Raw genomic sequence first — 25,716 nt, 5'->3', positions numbered from 1 at the left:
GAGCCTCCCTGAAACACAGGACCAACCCCAATAGCCAACTAGAGCCGGATTGGGTCTTTCGATCCTCCTCAAGGTGCCAGCAGAGTCCCATGGCTGGGTGTGGTGGTGGCTTTTCCAGAGACAGGGAGTCTCTTCCATGGCCTTGCTTCTGAATAAAGTCGGCCCTGGGAGGAGGGGAGGGACCTGCACGGGGCCAGAAACCCGCTCTGAGGGGACGCAGGTGGCAGAGGCAGTGATGTCCTCGAACCCCATTGGACGACCACGACCTCAGGGCACAGACTCCCCCCAAGGCTCTGTGCCTCCCATGCTGTGAGCTCCCTGAGGATAGAACACCTCTGCATCAGGCCTGGCGTCTCTGTGGGACAGATGCGCTCGGTTGGAGGCCCCCTGGGTGGTGTGGCCGGGCGGGGTGGGGCCCGTGGATCCCAGGCCTTCACAGAGGCGACTCACCTCCCTAACGGCATCATCCATCTGCTTCAGCTCCTCGTAGCGATCTCGGGACTCCCACAATGGCTGCAGCATGAGCTCCTCAACCACGGGGAAGAGCTGTGAGAGAAAAGATGGCTGTCAACAGGCTGTCATCCTCGCGGGAAGCGCATCGTGGGAAACCAGCCGCCCTGGAGACATGCTTCTGTCCAGGGTCACGGCGGGGGCAGAATCCAAGGTGCTCCAGGCACGAGGCTGGCTGCTCAACGGCTCCTGGGAGCCTGTGGGGACAGAGCACCCACCTGCCTGTTCTGAGTCCCGCTGTTTCCAGCTCTCACATTTCCCACGAGGACTGGCAGAAGCCGCTCCCTCCTTCTGCCTCCCAGAACCCCAACATCCCTCCGCGGACTCTCTTTTCCCAAATGCCAACCTCGCCAACCTCACCCCCAAGACTCCGGGAAGCCACGGGTGGGGGGAGTGAAGGGACCCCACATGTGGCCCGGGACCCCCTCTGCCCGCACCACACTGGGGCCTGGATCCCCCTGTGGCTCTGCCTCTCGCCTGCAGTGCCCATGGCCCCAGGTCCACCTGGTGAGCATGCTTTGTCTTTGAGACTCAGCTCTGAGGGGGCTGCCTCTCCCTCTGAGGAGCCCCCTCCTCAGTCCCAGGAGGCACATCCCCTGCCTCCCTACCCCCTGGGGCCCTGTGCACACAGCCCCCAGTCCCAGCCTGCTCCTGCAAGGGAGGAGGGCAGGCCCACCATCGCCACTGCTGGCTGGCACCTGCCACCTGTGGGGTAAGAGTGCTGTGGGGCTTGAGGAAGGGTGCGCTGAGGTAGTTCTGGAAGGTTGCTGAGAACAGCAAGGGGGGCCCAGGCCAAGGCAGGCTGGGCTTAGAGCTGGAGACTTGAAGAAGGTGGGACCAGGAGCCACGGGCCTCTCCGGTAAGGCAGAAGTGCCCAAGAGGATGGGCGACGGCCCAAAAAGGCGGGTGGTCTGCCCTGTGCTGGGGGCAGTGGGGAGCCATGGAGAGAGGCAGAGGCTGTCTCCTTCCTGAGGATTAATGTGGTGATCGCTGTGGGGGTGGGGGAGACAGGGGCGGGCAGGTCAGAAAGTTCTTCTGAAGGTAGAGATGAGAGGTGCTGACAAGGCCCTGCTGGTGCCCTGGGTGGGGGGGTTGGGGTGGCTCCAGAGACACGGTGCAGGAGGGCCGCCTGGCCCAGGAAGAGGCAGCGAGAGGCTCTGTGGTTCTGTGGCTGGGTCACTGCTTGGGCTGGGGGGTGGGCACGGAGGCCAGGAGGGGTGGGGGGCAGTCTGTTTGAACACTCGGGTGTTAGGTGTGGTGGGCTTCGGGTGAGTGTCAGGTAGGCGGCTACTGCACATGTGTGTATGTTTGAGTGTGTGTCCATGTGAGTATGTCCGTGTACCTGTGTGAGTGTGTGTCATGGGAGTGTGTGTCTCTGTGTGTGTCCATGTGCCTGTGTGAGTGTGTGTCTGTGGGAGTGTGTGTGTGTGTGATGTGAGTGTGTCCATGAGGCTGTGTGTGTGTGTGTCCGTGGGAGTGTGTGTCTGTGTGTGTCCATGTGCCTGTGGGAGTGTGTGTCTGTGGGAGTGTGTGTGTGTCATGGGAGTGTGAGTCTCTGTGTGTGTCCATGTGCCTGTGTGAGTGTGTGTCCGTGGGAGTGTGTGTGTGTGTGTGATGTGAATGTATGTCGTGTGTCTGTGTGTGTCCCTTTGTGTGTGTCCATGTGAGTGCATGTCTGTGAGTGTGTGTGTGTGTGTCCATGTGAATGCACACGTGTATTTCTCCCTGCTGGGTCACCAGCTTGCAGAGGTGGTCATTCACCTTGGTCACTGTCTCAAACATCGGGATCAGGACAAACTTGATGAAACCAATCTGGGCTGTGGCTTTGGTCACTTTGTCCCGGTCCATGAATGGGGCCACGGGGAGGCCCTCTGACTTCTCGCGGTCACTCTGCAGGGAAGGTACCGAACATGATGTTAAAGAAAGAAACACTCGTGGAATCTGGGAGCTTCAAGGATCACTGCTCTCAGAGGAAGAGAAAAACAGCCAACATGCTAGCAGAATCACCCGCATCACAGATGGTAGTGAGCGCGTGGGAGATGAGGGCGCTGTAAGTGCCAACCAGGGGCCCCCGAGCCTGCACGGTGTGTCCAGGGGCGGGGAGGACGGCTCCAGGCCCTGCTGGCTGCTCAGCAGCAGAGCAGCTTGTAGACCAGCACCCCCCACCCTGCGACCCCTCATCCTGGCCCCAGGCTCATCAAGCTGCTCTAGCGAGAGGCTTATTGTCCCTTCTGACATTTTCCGTCTTAGGCTGGCTTTGCTTCCTATCCCAGAGTGTCCCCAGCCATAACTGTTTGGTCTCATGCACCCAGGGGCCCCCATTGGGTGGGGGGAGTTAATCAGTAATAACAGGGGTGCTAACACGGTGACAATTTGACATCAGCTTTTCCTGCTTGTCCCTGCCTTGTGTGTCTCAAATTACAACCCCACGCGTTTCTGGCGTGCCCCTGCTGTGAAGGCTTCTAGAAGCACTGACACTGGCCACCTTGGTGCCTCTGTCACATTTCAAACAGGAACCCAGTTAAGGGGCTAAAGAGCCTCAGGAGGCGTGGCCTGTGCGACGCTTACCTGCATGAAATATTCCTCCAACAAACAGTCCACCCACGGTTCTGCCACCTCCATGGGGCGGACCTCGTTAGAGATGTCACAGCATTTGATCAGTATCATCTTCAGCTGAAAGAAGAGATCTGGACTCAGCTGTGCAGCAAGGGACGCACCTTGCTGGGCTCTGGGTCTGGGCTTGCCATCATAGGCCAGCAGGGGGGAGGGTGGGCAGTGCGTGTGGAGAGGAACTGAACTTTGCTGTGCCCCCTCCCCCCAAAAAGGCACACTTCCCACTGCAAGGGGAGGAGAACGGGGCATCACCACACTCTTTCCTGGAGGCACTTGAGTAGCAGGAAAGCCCCTTGAACACATGGACATTTTGTCTTATGAACCACATACTGCAAAGCTCACAAGTATCTCTTTGATGTTGACGATACATAAAAAACATAGACAGACAGCGCTGTCAGGAGGCAGAGGTTTAAACGGTCATGAGAAGAAACCCTGTGGGCCTGCTGAGCACTGAAGAAGTGCGTTAGACACACAGGGCGAAGGGGACCCTCACAGAGCAGCAGGGAGCGTGCCCACCGGCCTCGGTGACAGGGACAGAGTAAAGGGAAAATGTGTGATTAAACAGTTAATTCCCAGGGGGCTCAAGTGCTAAAGAATCCATCTGCCAATGCAAGAGATGCAAGAGACATGGGTTTGAGTACTGGGTCGGGAAGATCCCCTGGAGAAGAAAATGACAACCCACTCCAGTATGCCTGGAGAATCCCATGGACAGAGGAGCCTGGCGGGCTACGGTCCAGGGGGTCGCAGGGTCAGGTATGACTGAACACGCGCATGTGCGTGCACACACACACACACACACACACATGCACGCGCTCTAACGGATTATACGTAGAGAAAAAAATACGCAAGACCCCTGTAAGTTAATGATCACTCAGGAAGTGAGTTTTCTTTACCATAAAACCAAGCAGGCTTGCTTAGCAAGAAAACCACGTGATAGAAGCAGGGGGACATACCCTCAACCACAAACAACGGTGGCGAGCGACCCACTCCTGCCCAGTGAGCTCAGTGAGGTAATGCCTCCTAGGACATACTCTGCACACGCAAAAGACAATAATTCATGGAAAGGTGATGTCTTAGAGTGAAAGACCCTCGTTGTACTGTGACCTGAGATCATTCTTCCGTGCTGCCATGACAGTCCCGGCTTAAGCACATAGGGATGAGAAAACTCCCCCCACCCCACCTGACGTGGAGGAGGAGCTCATGACGGAAGCGCGATGTCTACTCAAGAACCAGGAAGAAGGTGGTCTTTTCTGCTCTCCCTACATTTCCTTTGACTATAGGACCGAGCCCACCAAGTTCTCAGGGTGTGGCATCCTCTCACCCACCCACTTGTAAGCCTCACACGCATCTTGTTCTAATCTCTTATCCATGCCTTTGCCTCTCATTGAATTCTTTCTATGCTGAGACATACAGGACCAAGGCTACTTGGAGCCCCTAGAAACACCACCTGGGGTTTCATCAGCACCCCATGGTCTGAACACCACAGGGGAGGCAGGGGTGGGAACCACAGCCCTGCCGGTTGACGGGGGTGTGGTGGGCCTGTGAGAGCACAGTCACACAGATGTCGGGGCAGCCCTGGATTCTGCCCTCTGTTCCCAAGCCTGGCATTCCCCTGCGTTGGCCGGGCCTCTGCATTTGGAACTGCCTTCGCCCACTTATCACATTCGAATCCAAAGGAGATGGAAGGATGGGAAAGGAATTCCTTTAACCAGGAGAAAGGGTCCTACTGGGGGTTGGGGGGCTTTCCCTGCTAAGCGCTGAGACTTTGCAAATTGGTCTTACTGATACCTCACTCCAGGTGAGGGTATGCATTTTCCTTTGGTTTCTTGGTTCCCAGTCTGAGCTGGGGGGTGGGGCTCACCCACCAGCCCCCCAGAGAAGGAAAAAAACCCACTCACAAGGGTCATGTGCTCCTTGTTGCTGTAGTCAAAATTCTCCATTTTTTCTTTGAAAGAGTCCATGATTTCCGCATGCCTTGCCATGTCAGTGGCCAAGATTAACGTGATCATTCCCTGAGAAGTGAAAGCCAAGAGTTAACACGGGGCATAATTCCAATAATTACTCAGTGAGCACCCATTGTATGCGGAGCCCTCTGCTCACGTCACTTCATTCAGAACTCATGCCAATGCCAGGGGTGGGTACTGTCCTCGTTTTTATAAAGAAACTGAGACTTGGAGAGGCTAAGGAGCTTGCCCAGGTCACAGCTGGCGAGTGGAAGGCTGGGGTTTGAGCCCAAGGATGCCTGATGCAGGCTGCGTCCCCAGAGAAGGCTCTGAGCCCAGGCCCACTAGGAGCATTCAGCTGCAGAGAAGAGGCTCAGCGTGTCTCCTTGTGAAGTCCAGTCTATTTTAGCCAAGGACAAATGTTTCCTGCCAGTTCACTAATCTAGATATACGGTTTGTTCTTCCTAGATCTTGTTGCTGGAGGTCAATGACCCATTTTCCAAGAGTATTTTTTTCTTATTATCTAATCTGTATGTGACTGTATGTGCATCTCTTGCTTGGGAACAAAGTCTGATGATAAATAATAGCATTCTTCTATTAACAAATTTGTAAGCAAAAGTGAAATGTTTTTAATACAAATATTTTATGATCTTGTTAACCAAATGTTGGTTTAGTAGACGTAATGTAATTTGAAACCATGGCCATCCATCAACCTACTCATCCACCCATTAATTTATCTGTCTACCCATCCATCCACTTGTTCACTCATCCATCCATCCGTTCACTTATTCACTTAGCTATCCGTCCATCCATCCATTCACCCAACTTGTCCATCCATCCATCCATCTCTCCATACATCCATCCACTTGTTCACTCATCCATCCATCCGTTCACTTATTCACTTAGCTATCCGTCCATCCATCCATTCACCCAACTTGTCCATCCATCCCACAAATATTTATAGGGAACACCTCTGTCCCGGGTATGATGTTCTACTTCTCTAAGAAAACACCACCAGAAACATCAAATACGGAACTCAAACCAGTCAGTACAGATAAAAAAATGTACTTGGGGAGAGGGCATCACTGGCCTTCTGAATTGTGCAATTTCTCAGTAAGGATTTAATTATTAGTGAAGGATCTACTCTCATGATGAGTTATCTCTCAAGATATTCAAGAACAAAACATTATTGAAAACTGGGACAATGGATTTTACCCCCCAGAAAGCATTAAAGTCAGTTAGGTGTCCGGGGCAGAGGCAGCAGCGTGTCCCCGTGTGGGCAGCAGGAGGCAGGGCGCGTCCCCTCCTGCTCTGACTGCTCCTCACACGAGGGGAGGGGGCCAGCTGCCTGGATGCTCTGAGCTGAGTTCCTGACGGGGCTCCTCACCTGGCAGTCATCAGGGGCGGCACACAGGAGGGCCCTTTCTTTAAGACTCGCCCCCTTACCTGCTCCACAGAAAGACTCTCTATAGCAAATAGAAAAACACAGAGCAGGTGCCTGCCATTTCTGTGGGTCCATACACGTGGAAGGGAGGCCAGAAAGCCTGGTGATAACTGCACCAGGAATCGGTGACTCAGCAAGGCCTGCCGTTAAGACCTGGCTGAGCGCTGATTTCCTGGAAGCGAAAGGATGGGAACAGGACTGCAGCCGTCTGCTAAGGCGAGGCTGTCGGTTCTCCAGGAGGAGGCATTCGTCCTGCCCTGGGCTCTAGGGTGTCTTTATCAGGTGCCTCTGGAAGCCAGGCCACTGAGACACTGTGTGGACTCCCACATGGAGGACGTGGCTCCCACCTGTTCGAGTCCCTGGGCTGCCGTGCAAAGTGCCAGACGCGGGGGACAGAGCAGCAGGAAGGCATCTCTTCATGACTCTGGAGGCCACAAGTCTAGGAACCAAGGTGCCCCCTCTGGAGGCTCCGGGGACAGTCTACTCCCTGCCTCTGGCTTCTGGCAGCCCCTGGGCTCCGCGGTTTGTGTCCACACCACTCCTGTCTCCACCTCTGCTGTCACACGGCCTCTGTGTCTCTCCTCTGTGTGTCTCTTATATGGACACTTGTCATTGGATTTAGGGTCCCTGTGGATAATCTGAGCTAACCTCTAAAGATCCTAGTTTAATTACAGCTACAAAGATTTATTCTAAATAAGGTCACATTCGCAGCTCCTGGGGGGTCAGGAGGTGGACGTGACTATTTTTTTAGCTGGAGGTGGCTATCATTCAACCCACCTCACCCCTCCGGGATTGCTGACATTGTCCCTCCTCTGAACATGCCAGAGGGTGGGGCACAGGGCTGTGCTCAGTGAGACCTGCTGTGTGTATGCAGGGGGTGTATGTGTGACTTTGGTGACTTGCAAGCCTCTGTCTCTGGACAGGTGGCCGCCCCCATCCCCCGCCCCATGTGCCCCCAGGAGCAGAAAGGTCTCTTCTCTGAAGTGGGATGTGAGGCTGGCTGGTCACGGGGCAGCGGGGGACAAGAGCAGGGCCTAGGGGCAGTGGTCGGGGTTCTGCCGGGCTGGATGTCCCAGACGTGTCCGTCCAGGACCTGCTTCCTTGGGTGAGTGACCTTGTCTGTGTCAGCCTCAGTTTCCTGGGCTGCGAGATGAGAAAGGACGTATCTCAAAGGGTTAAATTAAATGGTAGTCATGACCTGAAGGTCCATGGAACACTGCCCATGCAGGCCAAGCACACACCTCTTCCTGGGGCGTTGTCACCTGGCCTTGGAGAAGGCGTGGAAGGAGGGCCGGCCCCCCAGGATCCTTGTGGGAGACTGGGAGCTCCTGGGAGCCTCAGGCACAGGGAGAGAGGGCGTCTCCTCTCTGGTGGGGCTCACTGTCCCCCAGGGACCCCCACTCCCCAGTGAGCGCGGCATTGCCCCACACACCTGCCTGATTTGCTTGAAGCCCTCTGGCGACACGTTGGAGAAGATGTTGCACTCGGGCTGGTTGAGAATCTGGAAGGCCACGGCACAGTGGTGGTTCTCCAGGGGCGAGATGTCGTTGTAGCGGACGGCCAGCTCCGTGCGGGCGTTGATCTGGTACCTGGGGTTGGACAGCAAAGGGACCCTCGGGTGCCTGCACTCACATGCGAGTGGGCGCAGTGGTGCAGGGGCGCGCGTGCTGGTGTAGAGGTGGAGATGATGGGGCTGCTGGAGGGCACCCACTCTGCTGTGCCAGGAACTTACTCCTCCCGGCTCTCCTGGGTCTCAGCTGCCCCTCTGACTAGATACTCCCAAGTCGTTACAGTCCTAACGGTGGACACCACCAATGAACCTCGGGTCCTCCCTGAGGAGGTGCCCTCAAGGTGGTCAGGCCTTTGCCAAGGCACCCTGCAGACACCGTAGGATGTGGGAGGAAGGCTAGATGTTGTGGGCACGGGCCCCTGGCTGTCTTGTGCTCAGCGCAGCATCTGAGTGTGAACTGAGGGGGTGCACACCTCCTCCTCCGGGCACGGACGTCCACACCCTGGAATCCACTCTGGTCCTGAGTAGCAATAGCATGCTTCCCAGACAGGTTGGGCATCATCGCCCACATGGGAAAATTCGACACACAAATACACAAACTCCACAGAACAACCAAAGTATCACTATGAACACAAACCAGCAGCACTGGGCCTGGACTCTGGCAGGGACATGGGGTGGAACTCTGTCTTCGCCCCGAGGCAGGAGTGGATCAATGTTCCAGCAGAGCCTGGCCCATCTTCCTGGCCCCACGGCCCGCCCTGGACCCTCCCTGCCTCCTCGTGTCCATACCCCTGTTCTTGCTGTCACTGCCCTTGTTCTGTCTCATTCCTGCTGGAAGCAGGCTGGTGAGGCTGCCCTTAGGGGAGTGAGATCCAGAGACTGGGTGGAGGTCCGCCCCTCCCGGTCATGGGTGTGTGAACGTCCTTCCCTGCTGCAGGGGGCGGGGAGCTCTGCTGCTGCCAGGCCCTGCCGTGTAGACGTGCAGACGCAGACCTGCAGCCAGGACCACAGAGGGCTGAGGCAGCCCCCTGGGGTCTGGGATCCTGCTGGGAAGGCCTGGCCCTGGACAAAGTCCTTGGTGGGAAGGCTGCGTCCTACAGAGGTGGGGTGGAGCTGGGGGCTCAGGAGTGCTTCGCTGACAGCTCCCGCTGGGAACTGGCAGGGGGTTGAGCTGAAAAGCTCAACTCTGACACCCAGAGTGCCCTTGATAAGAGAAAAGGACCATGTACATACGTGTTGTTGTAGCCTGGATGATCCAAGTCGTGGCAGATGGCCGCAGTCATCAGGACCAGGATGTCCATTTGCGAAAACTTCTCCTGGATCAGAGAGAGGATTTGGTGGGTGAGGAGGGGGCTGGCAGGGGAGTGGGGCAATGACACAGGGGGATGAAGCTCCCCCAGCTCTGGCCTGGTGGGGGAGGACGCGCCTCTCCCTGGGGTGGGGGGTGGGCACCCACTTGTTAATTGACAAACTGGAGGGGCGGTGTTTCCCCAGGTGGTGGAGGAGCTGCTGTCCCAAGCTCCCCTCCAAGTGGGATGTTCCCCAGACCTACCCTAAGCTCCCCACAGGTGGTATGCCCCCCAGACCCACCCTAAGCTCCCCTCTAGGTGGGAAGCCTCCCAGACCCACCCTAAGCTCCCCTCCAGGTGGGATGCCCCCAGACCCATCCTAAGCTCCTCTCCAGGTGGGATGCCCTTAGACCCACCCTAAGCTCCCTGCAGGCAGGATGACCCCAGACCCACCCTAAGCTCCCCACCAGCAGGGATGCCCCCCAGACCCGCCCTAAACTCCCCCCCAGGAGGGATGCCCCCCAGACCCGCCCTAAGCTCCCCACCAGCAGGGATGCCCCCTAGACTCGCCCTAAGCTCTCCACTTCCCCACCAGGAGGGATGCCCCCCAGACCCGCCTTAAGCTCCCCACCAGGAGGGACGCCCCCCAGACCCGCCCTAAGCTCCCCACCAGGAGGGACGCCCCCAGACCCACCTGCAGCCTGCAGCACCAGATCATGCTGTACATCATCTGGGCGACGCAGAAGCAGTGCCGGAAGTTGTGGAAGGGGTTGTTCCGGTAGTTGTCCTGCACGCACAGCTGCGGGACGAGACGGTCCGCCCTGTGCCCACCGCCCACCCTCCTCAAGCTCCCCGCACCTTCTTCCCGATGCCAGCTCTCGACTCCCACCCAGTTCTCATCCAACTGCATTCCTGCTTCCTGGGGTTGAGGATGAGGGAGGGGCCCAGGGGTGTCCAAGGGCCACATAGGGGAAGGTGTCCCCAGGGGACCCACAGTGGGGTGTGAAGCTGGGGGGAGGGCAAGGGGGCTGCGTGTGGGTGCCAGGTCCCCAGCCACCATCTAACCTTCCACAGGCTTTTAAAAAGCCCTATTTGTTTATTTGGCTGTGTCAGTAATTGTGGCATGCACGATCTAGTTCCCTGACCAGGAATGGAACCCGGATCTCCTGCACTGGGAGCAGAGTCATAGCCACTGGACCACCAGGGGAGTCCCTTTCCACAGCCTTCTAACATTTGGCTCTGAGCAGCATTTTATTAAAAAGAAAGATCTGTTGAAAAACATACACTCAGTCACACATGCACACCCCTCCCCCACATGCACACCTCACACACACACACACACTTACACATGGACACACACACAGCCCCTCCCCCGCATGATACAGGCACCAGCACTCACAAATGAACACACACACACGTACTCCACACACACTGGCACACACATGTATACACCTGCATAGCACCCCCTCCCTCCCTGCACACACGCTGCTTAGAACACACTCTTCACACGACTCTCCCTGGTTCCTACTATTTTCTCCTAAGACAGAAGCTTAGTAACAGAGAGTGTCTAGTTGGGGATGGGTCCCCGCAGGATTCTCACAGGAGTGTGGCCTTTGTCTGCAGGAAGCCCAGGCCCAAAGGAAGGTACCCATGGTCCATTCCCAGGAAACTCGATGAAACTGTGCTCAGGGGCCGGCAGGGGCCCGACACTCACCAGCCACCTCTTGAGCGTGATGGGGTTGATGCTGAAGTCCCTGACCAGGCCCAGGTCATGGTACATGTGCTCCAGGCAGCTTAGCATCTGCAGGCGCAGGAGCAGAAGGACAGTCAGCAGCGTGGCAGGCTGGGCGCCAGGGGAGTCCTCCCCTCCCGGGGGGCCACAGGAACAGAGGGATGGTCAGCAGCGTGGCGGGCTGGACCCCAGGGGAGTCCTCCCCTCCAGGGGGCCCCAGGACCCAAGCCTGCTGACTAGGGGGTTTCAGCACCCCCAGAAGGGGTGTGGGGGCTTTGAAAGAGCAGTCGGGGTTAGAAGTCAATGGCATTCTCTACAGGAGGGACAGTGACCAGATGATGTGACGCTATCCCCAAATGACCACACTGGAAGTGACTTGACTTATTTATACACACAAGCACCCATCTCGATGGGTCAGGATCCTGGCCTGAGGTTCTGAGAGACACCTCCAATTCCTGCAGACCCTGCAAGAGCCTGAGGCTGGGAGCTGAGGAGCCGAGGAGCGGCGTTGACAGATACTCATCCATCCCAAACCCGTCTCTTCGGGCCCCCAGGAGCCCTGCTGGGACGCACTTTCTTATGCATGAACCAAAGTGTCTGGAAGGCAAGCTTCCTTCTGGGGAGCACCGCCTCCCAAACCTCATTTCACTGAGCCGCCTTCTACAGAAATCCCCGTTCAACTTGATGTTGATTTTGCTTCCAGGCCCAGAGAGGATTTACTGTCACGGTTGCAATCTATTTAAATGCCACTCAGAACTTTGAAGCTTAATCAAGCCAAGAAGATTAAATGATCTTTAAAAAGTGAGAGCTTGACAAAGTGGGCTCTGCTTTCTGGGAGAAGAGCCCAGGGAGACGGGAGGTCTCGGAGTGGGGCTGACTTAGCATCACCTTAGCAGGACACCAGCCCCGTCCCCCAGCTCCCCGCCCTGGGACCCACACCTGTGCCCCTCAGCTCCAGTGCCGGCCCTGCCCTGGTGTCTGCACAGACTTCCCGTCTGCTCTGTTCACCAGGCAACCTTCTCTTCCCAAAAAGGGTGTATTAAGGACTGAATCATGACCCTTCAATCAAGCTGTCGAGGCCCTGAGTTCCCCCGTGACTGTGTTCGGAGAGAGGACCATTAGGGATATAATTGAGGTTATGCAAGGTCACTAGGGCAGGCGCTAATCTGCTAGGACAGGTGTCTTTATGAGAGGAGATCAGGACACAGACACGCACAGAGGGACGCCCGTATGAGGACACAGGAGGAGAAGGCTGTCGACACGCGGAGGAGAAAGGCCTCGGGAGGGACCAGCCCTGCCCACACCTGGATCTCAGAGGTCGAGCTTCCAGACCGTGAGAAAACAGGTTTCTATTTAACCCCCAAGTCTGCGGCATTTGCTATGGCAGCCCCAGCAGACCTATTCAGGGAATACAGCTGAAAATCCACTTTTTCTTGTTACAAAATATATGAGAACTAGAAACACTGCAATTTAGAAGTTTTGCAAATCCAATCCTACAATGAAGGGTCAATGAGCTGGCCACGGAAAGAACACCTCTGGAAGCAAAGACTTGCGTGGCATCACAAAGAACCCACTTAGGAAACTGGAAAACGCCCCAGCCCTGCAGTGGGGGCCCGGGAGGATGTCCAGACGGAAAGTCCTTGAAGGGGCCACATGCCGGTCTTCCTTGAGGGGACAGCCCAGACACAGACTGGGTGCCAAGGTTTGGAAACCGGGGCTTTGAAGGAGCCCTTGACAGGACATGGGGAGTGCAGGGTCCTGGCGTGAGGGCAGGAGGGCTGGTGTCCAGGCTGGTGGCCGGGTCACCCCAGCTTGGCTGGCAGCATGAGCACCTAGTCAGGGTCTAGCCACCCAGAGCTGCTCATGCCCTCACCGTCCTGGATCAGAGGGGCTGTAGCTCTGACACCCCTGCTCCCCGCCACACCGGCCCATTCGCGGCTGCAGGCAACCCCGCAGAGCTGAAATGTTTGCTGTGAAATCAGAGTCAAGAGGAGGAGGTGATCAGCAGATGAAACCATCTGGCGCCACTTATGTGGTGGCTTCAGAGCAGGAGGGATGCGTCTGTACATCTGCTCCCATTACGGCAGCTGTGGACGCTGCAGCAGGTCCTGGGCTGGCAGCTGGGTGATGGTGAGCGTGGAGGACACATGAGATGACAGCGAGGTCCCGCAGCCTTCAAGGCAGGGCTGGGCAGATGCAGAGCTGTGGGGGCACTCAGAGGCCGGCCCTTGAGAGAGTGGAGCAGCGTGAGGTCATCTCCCCGTCTGGTCTGTGATCAGAGGATGCTGGGCTGGGCCCTGGGTGATGCAGGGCGCATCACCCCTGCGTGGAGGGGGGTCAGTGAACCACCACCACCCGGGAGCTCTGATTTCTCGGGGGGTGGCCAGATGCAGTGCTGGGGGCCACTCGGGCTGCTGAAGCTTTCAGATGTGTCCTTATACCTGTTCATCTTTGCTGCTCATTCTCCAAAATTCACAGCACCCCCAGAGGCCAGGGCTGCTGTCTGTGAGCACTTCTGGTTTGCCACCTCGGGCAGGGAGACACTTTACAGAAGCAATGGAACCCTCCCCAGGCTCCCTGGGGGCGTGGAGGTGTGCTGGTGAAACCCTGGGGCTAGATGACGGCCACTCAGGCCAAGTACACCTGCAGGGGGTTGCCTCCCGCCCCTTAGCCCTGCCCTACCAGCACCTGCTCATACATCCCACAGGTGGAGTGACGAGGGCAGAGAGGCGGCCTCCCCCTGGTGGATGCGGGGATCCTTCCACCTCTGACATGAAGGTGGAGCATTCCCTCTCTGGCCACAAGCAGCCTGTGTTCTGTGGAGACAGGAATGGCAGGGTTCTGCCATCAGGACCCCAGCTTTGCTCTTTCTCCCTGTGGGCGGAGGTCAAAATGACTATGCGGAGCGTGAGATGTGCTCAGAGCAGCACTTGCCCACCTGCTGGAAACAGGGGTGCGTGTTTTAAGCTCCCATGGGCCCACTTGCTCGTGGACAGGCCAACAGGGTCCCCTGTTCAGCGCGAGCTACTGGGACAAGAGGTCGTCACGCTTTTCTTGGAACACATGACTCTTCTCCTCCTGCCCTGCTTCCCTCCACCACGTCCGTCTTCAATCAAGCACTGATCCGGCAGGTGACACTTACAATAGCCCCTCCTCCCTGAGCCCCCAGCTCCAGTCCTGCATGCTGGTTGGTTGGACATTTTGGAGCACCCGTGCCATCCAGCTGCTCTTCTCAGGGTGGACCGGGTTGGGTGGAGGCGAGATCTGTGCTTCCCCGCCCCTCTTGCTGGGGCTTTTCTTATCCCAGGAGACCACGCGAGTGACAGTGGTTCACGCAGGAGAGTTCAGGGTGCATGATCCATTTCCTGGACCTGCAGGGAAGTCGCTCTGCCGCTCTTGTCCAAGAGCGTGAGCCTTTCTGCGCTCCTGCATGACCGAAAAGCTGGCAAGAATCCGCTGCTTTCAGTGGCCTGAGGTCTATGTGGCTTTGTGATTTCTTAGGGTTCAGAGAGAGGAGGGTGTATCTGACATTATTAGGTAATAGACTAAACAAATGACAATCTCCATGCCTGTGTTTTCTCAGCAAAAGGGAAATTTAAAAGAACTGTCATGCTGTAAGAAGTTACTCTGAGTCCTTGAAGGCTTCCCTGGTGCCTCACGTGGTAAAGAATCCACCTGCCAATTCAGGAGACCCAGGTTCGATCCCTGGTTTGGGACAATACCCTGGACAGAGGAGCCTGGCAGGCTGCAGTCCATGGGGTCACAAGTCAGACACGACCGAGTGACAGATCATGGGTCCTCGAGTCCTCATGGCTCCCCAGGCTGACCACTCTCAGCAGGACCTCAAGTGGGAGCCCCCTCCTGAAATAATCCCGAAGCCTGGAGGTTCACTCCCACGGGGGCTCGGCAGCTGCCCTGGGGGATCAGGATGCGGCCCGGTGGGGGGGTGTGGGGGCGTTTCTGAGCAGCCAGATCCTGGTGTGAGGCACCACTGCTCACGTGCTCCTTGGTTCTGGCTCAGGGCCTTCCCAAGCCCAAGGGGCAGCCTGGCTGCAAAACTGGGGAAGCAAGCTAAAAGGAAGAGAAGATAGAGGAAAAGAGGGATGGGGATGCCTCCCATCTGGTCCCTGAGGCTGGCGCCCATTCCGCTGACTCTCGCACTCACCTCATTGGGCTCCCAGAGCCAGACGTCGAAAGTGGGCTTCCGCAGGGCGTCTATGGTCTCAGGGGACAGCAGGTACTGGAGGGACAGGGAGCGGTGTGAGCTGGCTCTGGCCTCTGTGCTGGACAAAGGCCTGCCACGCCTTCTCCATGTCGTCCCAATCTGTCTCAGGACACCTGGGTCCATTCTCAAGGCCACACCCACGAGAGTTCTGGAGGGGACGACGCTACAGGGACGGACACCCCACCGGTGGGGGCTGGGGCTGGGGGAGTGCTTCAGGACTGACCGAGCAGGGGCCGAGGGGGCATCTGGGGGAGACACAGTGTTCACCCCTGATCGTGGTGGAGGGCATGTGACCATGTAAGCCCGTCACCCTTGACAATGCTCCACACCTGCAGAGGGTGATTGTGACTGCGTGCTAGTGACATCCCTAGAAACCTGACTTTAAAAAATACAATAAAGTGAAATCGAGGGGGGAAAAATGGGCATACATTCACATACTGGCTAAGAAGCTATTCTGAGGTTTGTTTTTGGAACCTGTCACTAGTTCAGCCGTGGGCTGTAACAGCACAGCTTGTGGGTTCTATGGAACACCAGAGTTTAGGTTACGTTGTCAGAGGAAACAGCAGACCGTAGACACAAGACAGTCACGGTGTTTGGGATTAAATCCAGTCATCGCCCAGGTCTTTCTCTTTGTGTTTTTAGAAGGAACCTCTGTGGAAGATGGGTGCCTTTTGTTCAGGACCCAGGCTGGGCCTTGTGACTCCCAGGGCAGGGTCCCAAGGCGTGGGCCATGTATTCCTATGGGAAAGGGCACTTGGGTCCACGTGATGACCTCGGACAACATTCAGTGTGTCTTTCATATCTGAGTCAGGGAGACCCCTGGCAGCTCTGGAAGGCTCTTTGCTGCTGTGGGAACGGTGGCGGGTTGGGGGTTTGGCCTTGTGCATGGCCGGCAACCCCAGGCCCCTGCCCCCGTCTGGAGGATCTTAGTCTTGGCAAAGCCCAGATCTTAGTGGGCAAATATGTAAAACTCAGCTGGGCCAGGATCCTGCTCAGTCTCCAGCTGAAGGCATTGTGAGATGGAGGACCACCATCATGGGACCCGTCTTTTGTAGCTGTTTTGAAGGCCTTCCCAATTTCCAGGGCATTGCCTGCTCTAATAAGGGCCTCTCTCCTGTAACTGATACATCCTCTGTGACCCAAAAGCAAAACTTCTCATACTAACTACATATTGTTCAGGGACGGGAGATGCAATGAAGCAGATTATAAATAATTTAGTTAAAAATGAAAGTTCTTTCAAGTAACATTTGAGTGTCAGAGCCGTTTGTTCACCGAGTTGGCGATGGGGGTTGGGAGGAGCTATGATCTCCTGGCAGTAAGCTGTGGTCTGGGACCACTTCTGCTAAACAAATGTCAACGAGAAAGTATATTCTGCCTAAGAGTAATAGAAGCGCGCCACGGCCAGGGCCCCGGCGAGAGCTGGCTTTGCAAACGTGCAGACTGCAGTGGGGCTGGGAGGCCAGGGCGGCCCTGGGTGGGGCCAGAGGTGGGGGGGGTGTGCCCTGAGGCTGTGGACACAGACGGTGGTTTCTTCACAGGCAGGCTGTCATCTTACCTTGGGGTAAGAGGGGACATCGCGTCGAGGCGTCAACTTCTTGTTGTTATCCAAAAAACTGTACTTGCAGGGACAGCTGGTCCTGAAGAAAAAAGCAAAGATTACCTCTGGCACCGCCACCTTGGCCTTGGTGTCGCCTGGGCAGCTAACTGTGGGGACCTCATTGGAGCCCAAACAACAAACCCCAGAGTTGATGGGCGTGCACACACTGCTATATTTAAAATGAGTAACCAGCATGGTCCTACGGTATAGCACAGGGGACTCTGCTCAACGTTACGTGGCAGCCTGGATGGGAGCGGGGGTAGGATGGATATATATATGTGTGGCTGAGTCCATTCGCTGCTCACCTGAGTCTATCACCACACTGTTAATTGGCTTTACCCCAACACAAAACAAAAAGTTTTAAAATACACAAAAAAAGAGTTAGTACATGAAGAAAACCTAGCGCAGTGCCCCGCATGTAGTAGATTGTAAATAATATAATTGACACTCCTAAAAAAACACCCCAAACTCAATCCAACCTGAACCCCACAAACGCCTTTCATCTTATTTGTTCCAGAAAAATAAGCCACAGAGCCAGAGACGTGTCACTGCTAAACCCCAAGGACCCCTGCTGGACCTCTTGAGATGATACTGAGCTCTCAGAAAACACGTCATCTTCACTTTAGAGAGGCTTCTAAAAATCTTTTTCTCATGATGTGGGTAAGACACGTTTACTCTAAAAAGTTAAAAAACCATAGAAGTAAAGTTAAAAAACTAGGAAGTCCCATTTTACCCACTTCTTTCCTCTAAATCTCACGCCTGGAAATGCCTTCTGTTAAGTTCGGGGCATCCTTCCAGAACCTTCCTCGGCATGGACACACACGGGCAGCCCCCGGTCCTTCTCAACAAGGGTGGAATTGTACTGAGCTCGCTCTCTGGCAGCTTGCCTTTTCCACTAACGTGTCACAGACGCACTGCTGATGTTTTAGAGAGCTCAACCTCATCCAAAAGCACATCCTCCTTGGGCGCCAGGGTGCGGTGGACCACAGCCATCAACCCCTCCCATGAAGGACTCTGAGGATGCCCCGCCTTACACACACGCTGAACGTGCTATCTGACTCCGTTTCATCATTTAACGTCGAGGCAACAAGAACGCAACAAATGGAGCCCGCTGGTTTTGGAGGGAAGCCCCCTTCTAACGTCAGGGCCGAGTGTGCTGGCCTGTGGGGACACATCTGGGGGCTGCAGGTGGGGGCTGCTCCAGGAGACCTGGGCACCTTAACTCCTTTTGAAGGAACTCCCAGTCCCCCAAAAACAGGGAACCTGGGGGGTGTCTAAACTCTGCCCCTCTCATGCCTTGTGTGAGAGTCCCAGACAGGGGGCGGGGCCAACACAGAAGCCCGTGCAGCTCTATAGATAACGTTTCATCTCCTGGGAGAGCAATTCATATTGTATTGTAAAAGCCATAAAGAAACCCATATCCTTTAAGCCGCAAGCCTCCGCTGGGGAATTTACTTTAAGAAAAGAATTAGATGCAAGCAAAGGGCTCAAAGGTAGTCACCACAGCGTTATCTATTGCTGCAAAAACCAAAGTATAAGCTACCTGAATGTCCCCCACTGGGAAATAATTTAAATCATTACAGTACCTCGACAGGGAGGTCTGTTATGTCATCTCTAATTACAAGTATTATGTAAAGCCAGGGAATTTGGGGTGAAAAGGGAAAAAGAAACGTTGCCTACAGTATATCCTGAAAAGTAATAGAGAACAATTTACCAAGAAAAGAACCCATTCATTTGGTGAGAGAGAATGCGTGCTGGACCAAAGCCTTCAGAACGTTTGAGGCTGCATTTTGATCTATTGATTGTTTACAATTCTGTAAGTGTAAAAAAAATTACAACGCGGTATTTCATAGTTGTTTTTCAAAACTGGGTCTCTGTACACAGAAGAACATCTGGGAAGCTCTGGAGTGGATTTCAGCTGGGAGCACTGTGGTTGCTGCAGTTATTACCGACTCTTCCCCACCACCAGTATCGTCTGCAGGTTTGACGAGGAGTTTTTACAGGTTTTACACCACGTGCAAACTCAGAATAACGCGCCTGCTCCTTTTTGGAAAAAGAGGCTCAGTGTGATCTTCTCAGTGTCCCACTGCTTCTTCCCTCCACCCGATGCCTGGGAGAATCATCCAAGGTGCTTAGGACAGCTTCGTGTGTGGAGGGAGATTTTAAGACAGCCTGAGCAAAAGAGCAACAGTGAACCAGGAAAACGCGCCCACCAGACGATGTCTGGGGTCGGCCTTGTACACGAGAACTTCCACTGACACACGTCTGAGCAGTGAGAGCTGGTCTGCGCTCTGAAGACCACACGCAGCATTGTCATTATTCTTCTTGTGTTTTTAACCTCTTCTGAACCAACATCTGCAAGCGTGCTGGGCAGGCTGGTTGTGCACCTTTCCCAGGAGGGCTTTTGCCATCCAGGATGGTTTGACTGCTGGGATCTCTCTGCTTGCTCGAAAACCCCAGCATTGGGAGGTCCTGCCAGGGCCTGCCCACGTCAGCAAGGTGCCCCTGCCAGCTCCCTCTGTGCCCGTTGCCACGGGAACCAGCATCCTCCAGCTGACAGAGCCTCTGGCATGGTGTCTCTCCTTTTCTATTTGGGGCGGGTTTTTGCTTTTGTGTTCTGTGCTCCCAGCCCTCCCTCTCCTGGGGCTCAGCCCAGTGGTCAAGGCCATGTGTTTGGGACAGAAGCAGAGACGGTGGGCTCCAGGGCCCTTGGAGGCTGCCCTGAGGGTTCCCGCAGAGCCCCGTTGGGATGAACCTTCCGCTCCACTCTGTGGACACGTGCTCAGCGAGGTCGGACCTTGCCCTACAGCTGGGCGGGCGATTCGCCTTCTTTCCTCTTGGGGAAAAGCCAAGAGAAACCCAAGGCCTGGGTCTCAGGGGACTCTTGCCCGCTCCGAGGGTGTCTGTGGGTCTGAGTCTGATCCAACCCAACCACTATCCTGTTATTCCCTGGGGAAAGATGGTTTTGGTCCATGCAGACCCCTGGCTCCAAGGCCACACTGTGGTGTGCTCATGGGTGGGTGAAGGTGGTCATCACTTCAGACTCACTGACCACCTGAGCGGGTACAGAGCTGGGCTCACCCAGACTGGGACCTTTGTTCCTCTCTCAGCCTTGCCATAGGCAGGACCACTGCCCAGCTGGGCTGACATCGTCAGAAAGAGCTGCTCAGCCATGTGATCCCGGGTAACAAAGCTGGTCCCAGGTAACAAGCCAGGTCCCGGGACACTGAATGGCCTGACCCTCTGTGTGATTAGTTAGGATGGAACCCTGCCATCAACAGAGACTGAGGAGGGCAATGCAAACGACTTACCCTCTGTCTGAGTCAATTTCTCCATATAGAAAAGGGCAGGGCAGTTTGTACAGGGCACAGGAGGCCACTGGGCTCCTGGGCCAGGGTCCCAGGTGGGTGATGCTGCTGTGGATCAGACCTATGCCCAGGAGGCTAGATTTCCTTCTTCCGATTGTGTTGCAATGTTTGAGACTTTATGCTACTCTATTTTTGAATGAAGAGTTACAATTACTCGTCTCTCACCTACATGGCTGCTGTGAAAACCGCTGGCTGAGATGACATCGCTCTAGACTTGGTTATGACACAGGGAGGGCGCCTCTTTGGATTACCGCAGCACTGTGAGCTCCAAGAATGCACTTCTGGCAGGGGGCGGCATACGGAAGGGGCTTCAACACTTGGATGAGCCCAGCTCTCTCTGCCCCACAGGGGCACCTGCAGGGGACATCTCATCTCCCCTGTGCTCTGAGATCAGGCGGGTCTTCTCCACGTGGTGTGTTTTGTCCCCTTTGTGTCCTCATACCCTGAGGTCCTAATAGCACCTGTGGCTGTGACCTCATTTGGAATAGGGCTGTCACAGATGTAATGAGTTCAGATTGGCCATGCTGGAGGAAGGTGACCCCTCACCCAGTATGACTACTGTTGTTTAGTCGCCAAGTCATATCTGATTCTTTGCCCCCACCCTCAGCCCCAACCTCCCCATTGACTGAGGCAGGCCAGGGTTCCCTGTCCTTCACTATCTCCTTGAGTTTGCCCAAGTTCATGCCCACTGAATTGGTGATGCCATCCAACCAACTCATTCTCTGTCACCCCTTCTCCTCTTGCCCTCAATCTTTCCCAGCATCAGGGTCCTTTCCAATTAGTCAGTTCTTCGCATCAGGTGGCCAAAGTATTGAGCTTCAGCTTCAGCATCAGTCCTTCCAGTGAAAATTCAGGGTTGATTTCCTTTAGGATTTACTGGTTTGATCTCCTTGCTGTCCAAGGGATGCTCAAGAGTCTTCTCCAGCACCACAGCTCATAAGCATCCATTCTTCGGGACTCAGCCTTCTTTACTGTCCAGCTCTCACATCTGTGTGAGTTGATGGGTGACAGGGGACACTTGGACAGAGATAGACACACACAGAGAAAGGCCATGTGGAGACAGAGGCAGACCCTGCAGTAATGCCCTGCAAGCCAAGGAGCCCCAAGAATCACCAACACCCCCAGAAGCTGGAAGAGAGGCCTGGAACAGGTCCCCCGAGAGCCTTCCTGGGGAGCCTGGCCTTCCTGACAGCTTTGGTTCAGATTTCTAATGCTCAGAACTGTGGGAAAAGAAACTACTGTTTTCAGCCCCCCGTTAGTGGTACTTTGTTACAGCAGCCGCAGGAAACTAACACAACCCGGGTGAAATTCTGATTTTTCTCTTGCGATCCAAATGGCCAGTGCGTGTCAGAGACCATACCGGAAGCACTGCCTCGCCCCTGCCCTCATTGGGCTCTGTACAGACGAGGGCGCCTGCAGCCTGGCGGGGGCTCATGACTCACCCCGGCTGTTCCAGGGAGGTGGCAGGAGTCAGTCATTTGAGAAGGGATGAGAGGCTGCATATAAAACCCCTTCCTACCATGTGCACCTTCAACTAACCTGTGTGCTCAGTTGCTACATCATGTCTGACTCTTTGCAACCTCATGGACTGCAGCCTACCAGGCTCCTTTGTCGATGGGATTTCCCAGGCAAGGATACTGGAGCTGGTTGTCATTTCCTTTTCCAGGGGATCTAGTTTGGATCTTCCCGACCCAGGGATCAAACTTGCATCTCCTGCGGTGCAGGACTCTTTACCGCCGCGCCACCTGGGAACCAACTATACCTCAAAAAAGCCGACCTGTCTCGCACAAGTGCTCTGTGGGCTCCATGGATGCAACATGTTTGTGGGTGAGGCGATTCCACAGAGGGAAGGTGGGGGACGGGGCCCAGAGCACACCCCTGCCCCCTCTCGCTGCAGCAGACATGGCACTGGGCCACAGGCAGCCAGTCCCAGGCTGGTCTCAGAGAATCCAAACTGATGACAAGTATGACAAGGACATGGCGTGGTCCTGGGAAGACGTGCCCCCGAGCCCACCCCGAGGCTGCCAGCCTCACCACTCTCTGGCGGGACCACCAGCTTTCCTGTCCCCTCCTGGCCCAAAGGCCCCGCACTCAGCCACCCTCCCCACTAAGCAGGTTGCCCTCAATTTTGAAAATTCCAACAATGACCTTCAGGGTGTCAGGCGGCCTTGTAAGACGATCCAGTGTGTTTGCACAGGGCTGTGAGTGGGCCCAGGAGTCCTGCTAAGTCCCATTAGGCCCAGTGTAACCTCAGGCACCCTAGTGGCATGGCGTTCTGGGTGTGACAGGCCACATCGTCACCACGCGGGCTCTGGACAGGTGACCGTGGGCATGAAGCAACCCCAGAGGGCAGACAGGCGGAGCTGGTCGCGTCAGAAAGCACCCGGCACAGCCCTGCACACGGTCCACACTCCATGCGTGCACCACATCCCGCGTCATCTCGGCCAACGGGGCATCTCCACCCCCAACCTGAACCTCTGCTTTGACCCCAGTTTGGCCAGGGGTCCCGCTGCACCCAAAACCCCACTCTCCAAGAAGTGCTTGGGGATTTTTTTTCATGGATTTCGGCACCTTGGCTCCCCAGGGGCACGCATGGAGGGACACTCGTTCCGAGGGACAAGTGACTTCTGTGTCCAGACTGTGGTATTGCTCCCCCGACTGGCCACTCTGTGCTGTTGCTGCTAAGTCGCTTCAGTTGTGTCCAACTCTGTGCGACCCCCTAGATGGCAGCCCATCAGGCTCCCCCGTCCCTGGGATTCTCCAGGCAAGAACACTGGAGTGGGTTGCCATTTCCTTCTCCAATGCATGAAAGTGAAAAGTGAAAGTGAAGTTGCTCAGTTGTGTCCGACTCTTAGCGACCCCATGGACTGCAGCCTACCAGGCTCCTCTGTCCATGGGATTTTCCAGGCAAGAGTACTGGAGTGGGGTGCCATCGCCTTCTCCGACTCTGCGCTGTGGGGACATCCATATGGAAGCGGGGCCTCTGAGGCCCCAGGACACGCGTCCTCTGGAAGCCAAAGACCCTTCTCCTTTAATTGGTCCCTTTTTCAAAATAATCGATGTCGACTTTGTTCAAGCTGAGAGTGTGAATCTTTACCATTTTCTGTAGGACGCTTCCTCTCTTCTTCTGTGACGTCATCCTCCCCGCCTCCCACGGCCATAAACTCTCTTTTATGAGAAGAAAGCTGTGTAACTGAAAAGCAGATCCCAGACGGTGCCCACTCAAGCCCAGCTGAACCAGATTCTTCAGCCTCTCTTCTGGGGAAAAAAAAGCCCAGGGCCCCCTCCACCCCATATGGCTACGCAGTGCTCTGCCCCAGCCGTCTGCCTGCGCCTCCCCCAGCGCAGACCTTACCTGTTGCTTCTGGCTGCCAGCTCCTCCCTCATCTTTTTAATGTCACTCTTGCATTTCTCAATCTCCACCACTTTTAGTCCTTCCACTGGGGGCCAAGAGAAACAAGGGGTTACCATGGATACATGCGGAGGATGGGGAGGCTGGTAACTGGGGGTTCGCCCACGGCTCCCATGTCCACTGCTGGGCGGGAAGGAGGGGAGGCTGGCTCAGACACTGGTTCCCACTCCCGCCCACCCTGCTGATTCTCTGGCCTCCCACTCACTCAGCTGAAACACAGCTGCCCCCAGACACACACCTGTTCATCGCATTCAGGCCCATGGGCCCTCTAGGATGGAAGCCCCTCCCCCGCCCCTCTCCATGAATCTCCACTCTGCCCTCACCCACTTCTTGCTTTCTCTCCATATCCCTAAGCACCAGCTGAGGATCTGGGACAGAGCGTCTTTTATCCCCCAAAGAAAAAGGGGGTTATGTGTTCCCACGGTATTAAAATGCAATGGAAGGTTCAGGGGGCAAAATCACAGCTTCCCAGCAAGAATGGAAATTTCATTAAGATAAGGAGCTTTGCACTTTAAGATCCTGTAGAGCAGTTAACCAGGAGAAGTCCACACCTGAAATGGTGAGAAACGAACAGGCCAGGAGGAGGACCCCAGGCTTGGTCATACTTCCGGGGTGCTGTGGCGAGGAGGGGTCCCTTAAGTCAGCACACTACTAATTTGTTTTTCATCAAAGGATGAACTGGCGCTTATACCCACAAGCGAGTATTCAACTTCAAGACATACACACTTGGCAGGTGCATATTTAGCCCAGAAATGCTGCCAGCTTTGGAAGGGCTTTCAGACTAGAGTCAGTTCATAAGAAATAAAAAAGATGAGCTTTGTTACTTTGTAATCACACCTCAATTTTTATGCAAAAAGATACTACCCACGATGCCACTCATCCCCCTTTTCATGGAGCGTGGCTCTGAATATGGCTAAAAATAAAATGCAGATGATTTCTAAAAGAAAAACAAAGCAGCTCGGTGACTTCCGCTGGTTTCCATTAATCCCCTCCCGCCGGGAGGAGCTGTCAGCAGCTCTGGAGCTCATGGGGGTGGAAATTTTCCCAGCACTGCCCTGGGCAGACAGGCAGGAACTAGAACCTCCCTGGGCAGGTTTTCTAAGCATTTCAGGGTCAGGGGCCAAGCGGGGGCCAGGCTTTGTGAAACCACGGCGTCCTTCCGTTTATGTGGCAGGAATCTGGAGGATCTGATCTGTGAATCAGGTCCTGGTGACCTGCTTCTCTGCCATGTGGGATGCCAAGGCAGAGGCTCAAAAACCACCTCCTCCCTTTTGTACCAGGACGCAGGGCAGTGAGGTGGAGGGAGTGGAGGAAACGACATCAGTACTCTGAGCTCCCTCTGGGACCCCGCATCCTCCTTTGGGGTAGGATGCTCTCAGTCGTTTCTTGCACCACGCTGTTAAGAGATGGACGGAGGCTTGGGTCCACTCCCAAGAAGAAGTGTAGCAGCACACGTCGTAAAGGTTTGCATTGGGACCAGGAGTGTGCACATGCCCAGGGCACTCCTCAGCCTCAGTCCCACTGCAAGACGCTCACCCCTCGGAGGAGGGGACCATGTTGCAGCCGTGTCTGTCACTGGGACATACAGTGGAGTCAACATCAGTGGCAGGAAGGGGCCCAGGAAAGGGTTGCTAACACGTGAAGGGCAGAAAATTTCAGAAAGGGGAATACAGCTGGAGAAGGGACCTGGCATGTGACACAGACTTGGATCCAAAAAGGGAATCCATGTGGGGAAGAGACAGACCATGCTGTATAGTCCAAACAGGGCAGCGGTGCCCTGCCAGTCAGGGTCCATGGATACACTCGTTATGTTTCCAGCATCACTTTTCTGAATACAAAATAACCTATGACTACTACAGAAAATGGAGCAAATACAGGGCCTATCAAAGAAGAGTATTTAAAAATGTATCCATGAGCCCATTGGGCCAGAAGAGAATTCATTTACTATTATATGGTGTTGGAGAAGACTCCTGAGAGTTCCTTAGACTGCAAGGAGATCAAACCAGTCAATCTTAGGAAATTAATCCTGAATATTCATTGGTGGAGAAGGAAATGGCAACCCACTCCAGTATT

The 25,716-nt window shown here is 55.3% G+C and overlaps 1 protein-coding gene across 6 annotated transcripts in view; it reads right to left on the bottom strand.

Annotated features, from left to right (window-relative positions):
* Nucleotides 1-25,716, bottom strand: part of PDE9A (phosphodiesterase 9A) — a 104,228-nt gene that overhangs the window by 2,348 nt on the left and 76,164 nt on the right. For all 6 annotated transcript variants that reach the window (XM_070376641.1, XM_070376648.1, XM_070376656.1 and 3 more), the window contains 11 exons: nucleotides 23,587-23,671; nucleotides 16,822-16,903; nucleotides 15,207-15,281; nucleotides 11,024-11,110; nucleotides 10,004-10,108; nucleotides 9,254-9,336; nucleotides 7,943-8,099; nucleotides 5,022-5,135; nucleotides 3,079-3,183; nucleotides 2,272-2,400; nucleotides 451-546 (listed from right to left, as the gene is read on the bottom strand). In XM_070376641.1, the coding sequence (XP_070232742.1) occupies nucleotides 451-546; nucleotides 2,272-2,400; nucleotides 3,079-3,183; nucleotides 5,022-5,135; nucleotides 7,943-8,099; nucleotides 9,254-9,336; nucleotides 10,004-10,108; nucleotides 11,024-11,110; nucleotides 15,207-15,281; nucleotides 16,822-16,903; nucleotides 23,587-23,671 (1,118 nt within the window). The remainder of the gene's footprint in view (nucleotides 1-450; nucleotides 547-2,271; nucleotides 2,401-3,078; nucleotides 3,184-5,021; nucleotides 5,136-7,942; nucleotides 8,100-9,253; nucleotides 9,337-10,003; nucleotides 10,109-11,023; nucleotides 11,111-15,206; nucleotides 15,282-16,821; nucleotides 16,904-23,586; nucleotides 23,672-25,716) is intronic.

Source organism: Bos mutus, chromosome 1 (assembly GCF_027580195.1).
Source record: "Bos mutus isolate GX-2022 chromosome 1, NWIPB_WYAK_1.1, whole genome shotgun sequence".
NCBI lineage: Eukaryota > Metazoa > Chordata > Mammalia > Artiodactyla > Bovidae > Bos > Bos mutus.
Note: the sequence above shows the minus strand (reverse complement) of the source record. Positions and strands in the feature narration are given on the sequence as shown.